At 40.8% G+C, this 8,272-nt stretch overlaps 1 protein-coding gene across 2 annotated transcripts in view; it reads right to left on the bottom strand.

The window, feature by feature from the left end:
• Positions 1-650: 650 nt before the first annotated feature.
• LOC139375301 (runt-related transcription factor 3-like) overlaps positions 651-8,272 on the bottom strand; it is an 81,226-nt gene continuing 73,604 nt past the window's right edge. For both annotated transcript variants that reach the window (XM_071116944.1, XM_071116943.1), the window contains one exon: positions 651-4,153. In XM_071116944.1, coding sequence (XP_070973045.1) covers positions 3,645-4,153 — 509 coding nt within the window. In that variant the 3' untranslated portion in view covers positions 651-3,644. The remainder of the gene's footprint in view (positions 4,154-8,272) is intronic.

Raw genomic sequence — 8,272 nt, 5'->3', positions numbered from 1 at the left:
ACCCCATCATTGTGAGGTATTGTTTGTTGTGTGACATATGTCTAGTTGGAGCGCTGGGTTCCACTGTAATTTAATCCTCCTGTGTATGATTTTTGCCAGCCTCCCTAACGATGCCTATTCCCTGTCTGTACTTTGGCCTTTTTGATTTCCTGTTATCAACCTATTTCCTGATCTCCTGGACGACGTAACTAGCCTTTTCAGAGCCTGTACTGTTACCTTTTTGGACCCCCTGTATATGACCTTTTGCCTGCCCCTGGACCCAGCTACCTGCCTCCTCCTGTGGTCTTTTACAATTAAACACCTGCTGTGCCCTGCGCTTGAAACCAGCTCTCTGTCTCCCCTCATGTTCATTACACTAACCTTTAAAAATGCAGAGCTAATGCCTAGACTTAACCTTAAACACTTTGAAATTTGACGTTTGGAGCAACTTAGAAATGTGGCGTTTGAGAAACTATTCTGATGTGAGACTGTGAGAGCTTTTTGTGAATATTTCTGAGACCCGTAATATATAGCTCAATGGATCTATTATGCTATAGAGTATTATTACTTGTGTTGACATAGCCTAGATTTTCTTCTCATTAAGGGGAACTGATATACATGCATCATTTTGTCATATTATAATTGGAATACAAACGATCCTGAGAAAAATCTGAAATTGATGTTTTTTAATTAAAATGATTAAAAACTACACTATCTGCACACTTTACAAGCACTTAATACAGAGTCTTTAAGGATATTACATGGATGAAAATTAAATTAACATAGCTTCAGACATACATGCTTTGAGCAAAATGAATTAACATTATGGTAAAACAAAATGAAGAGGTTGTTTAAAAGAAACATTAAAGAAAACAAAAGCTTTGTGCTTTTCTATCCAACATAAAATAAAATGTAATTGTACAATTTAACCTCCCTGTTTTGCAAATGCCTCATGATATAAACACCTCTTTCTTAAGAGTTATGGACATTTTATCAACAGATAATGGAAACCAACCGAGACATTTTGTGTAAAACAACAAATCCAAACCCTCAATGTAACAATATTACAGGCCTTTCTTTGGTTTTGATATAACCATATGATATCAGGTACATCTTTGATTTCTCATAGCTGCATGAATTTTGCCCAATCTAAAGTTAGGCCTTCAAACCCAAAGGGATGGGTAGGAATACAGTGATTATAAGAACATGCTATTCTTTCCCTCTACTCCCCAAGAGTTAGGAATGCATCTTTATATAATTGATTGTCTTAAACAAAAATAAGGCATAAGGTAGTAGATTTGTCAATAGAGTTAGCTTAACTTTTTTTCTGAGCTACAAATGCTAGCAATATTTTTTAATGTATGCGCTCAAAGATTGGGGGTCGCTAAACCAACCCTAATTGGTATAATATCTGCTCTTAAGAAGCCACAACAACTCTCCTCCTCCTTTTCACCAAAACACCTAAATTTCTTAACATGGCACACCTGACACAATTAATTAAGTGGCTCAGCACAGCTCATACAAAAAAGTTGCTCTGTCCTGACATCTAAATCCTGTGCAGTGCCCTGAGCTGCAGGCACTAATGATCAATAAATTACAATAGGAAGGAGAGAAAACATGGTCAGAAAGGCTTCAAAGGACTCACAGCTCATGCAGAACAAAGGGACCTGTGCACAACAAGGGCTTGTTTTTAGTTAGGATTGCCCTTGGTGTTGGTAAGAGGATCCCACTTTGAACCCCCTCTATCTTCATCCCTACTCTCTTTGTCCCCCTGGGGTGGGAAAGGCCACTGGGTCTGTGAGAATGTGCACAATACACCTGTAGCACAGAAAGCACAGGTGTGTGTGTGTGTGTGTGTGTGTGTGTGTGTGTGTGTGTGTGTGTGTGTGTGTGTGTGTGTGTGTGTGTGTGTGTGTGTGTGTGTGTGTGTGTGTGTGTGTGTGTGTGTGTGTGTGTGTGTGTGTGTGTGTGTGTGTGTGTGCTTACGTGTGAAAATCAGCCCACTCCATCTCTACTGTTTAGTTAGCCACTTCAGACATGCCAATGTGGTTTGAGATTAAGCCAATCATAGTCTGAGGTTTCAGTGATAAACAAAGAAACAAGATCTGCATAGCCACATAATGTGGGTTGTGTGTCTTAAGTATTTATTTTCTTCTTTAAAAGAGTGGAAAAATGTGAACTCAAGGAGGCTGGGGGTTGGTGATTGGGCGACTGTTTAAGGGGGGGATCTTGTAAATAAAGTGATTGTTGGATTGAATGTTGGGATCTGTGCTTCTAATGGTTGAATATCATGAATGTTTTTAGTGCATCGAAGCTACATTGAAATACAAAATAACATTAAAAGTTTAGTTTTTTTCATAATTTAGAAGAAATATATTACACAAATTCAAATTTTATATTAAACAACAAATAAACAAAATATTTATATAAAAAAGATAAGGTAGAGAGAAATGCTAAATGTTTTTGGGCATAAGTGAACATTTTCTCAAATTTGGCTCAAATAAATATAAAAAAAGTCAACTGTATTATCTAGTTCAGACATACTACACTAGAACAGTTTGCAGACACAATGAAGAAATATATAGGCCTACCATGAGTAAAAATAAAGATAACAGTCCAAGAAACTAAAACGACAGGAATCCATAAAATTCCTGCTTCAAAAAACCTCTTCTCTGCTAAAGTCCTGGACAGTCCTCAGAATATCAGCTAATGTTCTGCTACATAGATGATCAATACATTAACGACTTTACAGGGGAGTTTCACTCAAATACATAATGTTGTTCATTTTGAATAAGCATTGCTTACTGTACCTCCAAGGACTGATCCATCCTAGTATAGATAATAAATGCAATTTTCAAGCAATGCATAACTACTTTGAGACGATGGATTGTTCTTGATGATCTTTCATGGACTGATGGATGAATCTCTAAACCGCTCACAAAATAAAAGCTTCAGGATCAATTGACATGTATACATTAGCAATACAGCCACAAGTCATCTAGGGCAGTTTCTGAGTCATGTGAAGCAAACATCCTGTTTGACTTCTGTTTTCACATAACAGTCAAAGGCTGTTGAGGCAGTACAGTCACTGTTCTGGATGTTTAGCTCGTAACGCCAAGAAAGGTATCCCTTATCTGAGGGATAAGGATAGTTTTGGTCTCGTTGGCTGATCAGCCACAATAGCACTTGCATTTTTACCGTTCATCAGCTGCATAGAATGAATGGATGTGAAAGTTTTGCCTTTTCATAGTCTATGGTATGCATGTTGTACCTGTTTTTCAGAAGAACCCGATACAGTATATTACTATGGCTTATTTGTTCTAACACGATAACATCTATTTGCAGTTATTTTGCAGTTCTTACTCATCAATTGAAAATAATGAGATTTGTATGGCTTTCAGAGTCTCAGAGAATAGTCCCTGTCACAGTGCAGGGTGTACCCATGGCCTTCATAAAGGCCACCTCTGGCCATGGCATTCTGACAGACATTGAATGTCTTTGGTCAACTAGGAAAAGGGTACGAAGCGAGTGCGGGATAAATAAAAGACAAACATGCAACATTTATTTTTGGGGGAAGGATTCATCTTTTTTTGTTTCATATAACTTCTTGACTTTTGCTTTCTCTCTCTCTTCTCTGTCCTACATATCCTCTAGTTGTCTAACAGTCAGTAGGGCCTCCAGACAGATTCGTCCATGCGTCCAGACCCGCTCATGGTCGTAGGGGAGTTGCTGTGGCTTCCATCCGCCTCCACCCCCTCGCTCTGGTTGCTCAGGCCCTGGATTATCAGGCTGTTGCCAACTCCAGAGGCTGAGGCCCCCGAGCAGGGCAGCAGGCGGCTGGGAGAGCGCTCACCCCCGGTCCCGCCTGGGCCCACCATGGAGAACTGGTAGGAGCCGGACCCGGTGCCGTAGTACAGGTGGTAGGGGGAGGAGTTGGACTGGAAGTGGCTTCCCTGGTTCTGGTTGCCTGGGTAGGGCGGGGGCAGGTAGGTGTGGTAGCGGGAGGAGGCAGACATTCCCGTCACACTGAGGCCTCCGATGCCCGTGCTGGAGGGGTTGGCTGAGTAGGTGAAGGCTCCTGGGTAGTGCATACGTGGGTCTGAGAAACGGGGGTCAGTCAGCGGGGACAGAGAGGGGAAGGAGGTCCTCTGGGGGAAGAGATCAGCGGTGGGACCTGAGAGAGGGAGAGAGAAACAACACATTTGGTTTAGAGACTCCTGGTGCACATAGATGTCATACATGACCTGCCCATGAAAATGTTTCAGAGTCAAAGTGAGATAGGGAGAGTCAGAATTCATTCCACTGACAGGAAGCTGTAGTAAAGTACCACGTCCCCAACTGACAGTGTAGATCTACAACCCTGCAAACACTATCTAGTTAGAAGTAATGAACTGACAGTAACAGGTCAGTAACAGTCATGAAGCTGTGACAGCACATCAGCAAATAGATCTGTGAAGTTATGAGAGAGTCCTCAACCTCAGAATACTCCCAGTCCTCCTACACAACCATTCCAGCTAAACCAGAGGAACCTACAGTAACATCATTCTATGTTATTTCGAATAATTAAAAGGGGCTAACACTGAGAGCTTGTTGTGCATTGTGGGCTGTTGTGTAATTCTACATAAATCACACTGAAGAGAGGGAACAGGAAACTACAGAGATAACCGTCACATTCAGACACAAATAGGGGGAGGGAGGGAGGGAGAGAGCAGCCCGGTCTCATAGACTAGATGTTACATAGTATATGTAAATCCAAGACACTCAAATGAGTGTAATATGTTACGTTTGGTATGGTTACATAAGACAGAAGATTACTTAAGTCAAAAATGAAAGGAGGGTGATTGGTCGGGCTGGATGCGTAAGCGTATAACGCGAACATCTAGCAACCCATAGGTTGCATGTTCGAATCTCGTCATGGACAACTTTAGCTAATTAGCAACTTTGCAACTACTTACTACTTTTTAGCTACTTTGCAACTACTTAGCATGTTAGCTAACCCTTGCCCTAACATTAACCATTGAACCTAACTCCTAACTTTAACACTTTAACCTAACTTCTAACTCTAATCTTAACTCTAACCTTAACCCTAGCTAACGTTAGCCACCTAGCTAATGTTAGCATTAGCCACCTAGCTAAAACTAGCCACAACAAATTGGAATTCGTATCATATCATATGTATTGCTAATTCGTAATATATTGTACGAATTATAATTCCTAACATATCATACGAATTGCAATTTATAACATATCATACTAAATGGAGGATGGACATCCAGAAATGAATACATACCAGGGGTTGGAACTGGTTCAGGAAACCGAAAAGCATAAAGTAACAAAGATTTTCAAGTAACAGAAACAGAACCTGGAACATACTGTTCCATACTGTTCCAGAAGAGAACAGTTCTTTTAAAAGCATGGGAAACGGTTAATAATGTTCTTTTAAGTTCCAGTTTTTTTTTCTAGTTCCACAACAAAGCACAAAAAAAGTGCCTATGCATTGTCTTCACTCTGTCACTCAGAAACTTGTTCCAGTGTCTGTCTGCAAGCTAAGAATATTTGCCTGTGTGTGTGCGTGTTTAGGCTACCTCTCCTCCCCCCTCCGAAGCATAGGCTTTTTTAATTAGCTAGAAAATAATGGATGAACTCTTTCAATGCTAGTTAAGGATACTACAGGCCTAGTTATCACGTTTCAAGTTGGATTTATTAACTACAAAAAAGTTAGATGTGTTTTTAATTCTGCTACCGCTCTACACACACACAACTTGTTAGCTAGCTAGCTCAAAGGACATTCAAAGTACCTCCATAGAAACCACTCCTCCTAGGTATAATTATGTGGACCTAATTCAGAAAATGCATGTCATAACAAGATGCCCAGTGCTTCAAGCCTCCTCCTCAACTCTCTCTCGCTCTCTACCCACCCCCAAATTTCAGTTGCATGTTGTGCCATAGGCTACACTGTCCATCACGCGTGTAAACAACTAGCCTACTCTATCGTACTGATTGGTGAAGTAATTCAATGAGCTAAATGTAAAAAAAGGTTGATTTCACAGGTTCAAAAAGAAACAGAAAGATGCGAGAAACCGGGAACTTTTTGGGGGGTTCGAACCGGTTCAGAACTTTATTTGGCTGGTTGGAACAGTGGAACCAAACAAAAACAAATTGTCATTCTGTTCAGAATGCAATGATTGGAAAATTATGTGGGTTCCAACCTATGATATGGAGTGTCTCGGATTTATGTACAGAATAATATGAAATGCTCTGAGACCAAGTTGGTGAAAAAGAGTGGTAGAGAGAGAGAAAGAGAAAGAAAGAGAAAGAGAGAGAGAGTCAGAGAGAGAATGTGTGTGTTCTATGTATTTGTGTATTTTGTAAAAGTAACCAAACCGGATCAATGTCACAGACCAGTCAGTGCTAAACTATCCTGAAGTGTAGTCGCATAGGTAACACAGTACACAAAAGCCAGCTGTTTTGAGTCAAATTTCCCAGCCACGCATTCCCTAATTTATTCAACTGACAGAGGAAATTCAGATCATGCTCAAGTGTTTGACGCTGCAGTTTTCCTCGCTGGGATTTGGAGCAGCTCCTGTCACCAGTTTATTTCCTTAAGCACAACACCATACTGCCCCACAAAAACCAAGGCATGACTGCAGGGTTAGGCTGATCTGGCAGTTCTTTCCAAACACAACATGAGCTGTGTGTGTATATGTGTCTCAGTCTTCTCATTCATCTGCTGCCACCTACTGTACTGTAGTATCTGGGTTTGATAGGCGCATACAAGGACAGATGAGGACATGACTGCACACACCATGCACTTAATGTATGCACCTAGGCCTTCAGCTAGTCTACCTGTTGAATCCCAGTGGGTCCCATAAAGGACCCACTGGGCACAGATGTCAGTCAAACGTCTAGTTTTGATTTACAGTTGGTTGAGTTGTCAACGTGAAATCAACAAAAAATGTCGCCATGTCATTGGATTTAGGTTAAAAGTTGGATGAAAAAAACATGACATTCCCTTATGTTGATGACTTTTTGCAAATCCACATCACATAGATTTTGGGGGGTTGAAATGATGTGGAAACAACATTGACTCAACCAGTTTATGCCCAGTGGGGCTCCACTTACAATGACCAATATTGACAATAGTGACAGCATCAGCTGATTAATGTGACAGACAAACATTTGATTAGTTTTTTTTTTCTTCATTCTGTGTGATGTAGGCTTCCATAAACCAATAAACGGCAGTTTAATATCGCTCTCTTGATCAGTTTAATTTCTCTTTGGCAGGCAGTCAAGAATGAAGGTTTGCTCAGGGTGCGGCAGTCAATCACCTATTGGAGGCCAACGGGAGTAGGCCAACGGGAGCCATAGAACACCTGATAACTGTCACTCATCTCTGAGTACTGTCTGACTGGTTTGTTGTTACTGTAGCCAGGGTTTTGGAATAAGAAATATGTTTTATAATCAGAATTCTGAGACTTTTATTATAGTGTCACCATTTAGACTTTATGTCAGGGACTTTTATTCTGACAATACCTTTCCCCATGCTCACCTGCGCGGGGGATTCACCTGAGTCAATTATGTGCTACAGCTACTATTCAAATTAAACTATATAGAAAGGAACGTCATTGTAACTTGATTCTTTAGCAATGGGCCCTCACAGAAAGTGATAGATAATTAAGTCAATAAATTAGGGTTACATTACTACCTAAAACAGTTATAGTTGGCCAAGATTTTACAAGACGGGCGCAATTTGCATTGTAGCCTAATAGCATCCTGCCAAAGCTATGTTTCATTAAGTAGGCCAACTGTCGTTACTGTAAACTGCAAGGATTGAAAAATATGATCGTTTGCCTATACTTTTTATAATCTTAAATTTGTCATGCAACAATTAATAATGAACCCCACGGAAACCAGACACGTGGCCTTCGGTTAACGAGGCATGCAACATGCAGGTGTGCCAGTTATTGTGAAGTGCCGTAAGTCTCCCCATCTTGCTATCTTGCAACTATATACAGTAAGTCATCCCTTCAATTCCTATATGCAATTGCACACGGTTTAGTGCAGTGGAGGCTGCTGAGGGGAGGACGGCTCATAATAATGGCTTTCATCAAGCAAATGGAACGGCATCAAACCATGTGTTTGATGTAGCTGATACCGTTCCACTAATGCCCTCCAGCCATTAGCACAAGCCCGTCCACCCCAATTAAGGTGCCACCAACCTCTTGTAGTTTCTACACCTGCATTGCTTGCTGTTTGGGGTTTTAGGCTGGGTTTCTGTACAGCACTTTGAGAT

The sequence above is a fragment of the Oncorhynchus clarkii genome, chromosome 19 (genome assembly GCF_045791955.1).
Source record: "Oncorhynchus clarkii lewisi isolate Uvic-CL-2024 chromosome 19, UVic_Ocla_1.0, whole genome shotgun sequence".
Lineage (NCBI taxonomy): Eukaryota > Metazoa > Chordata > Actinopteri > Salmoniformes > Salmonidae > Oncorhynchus > Oncorhynchus clarkii.
This window is presented reverse-complemented; position numbering and strand designations above follow the sequence as displayed.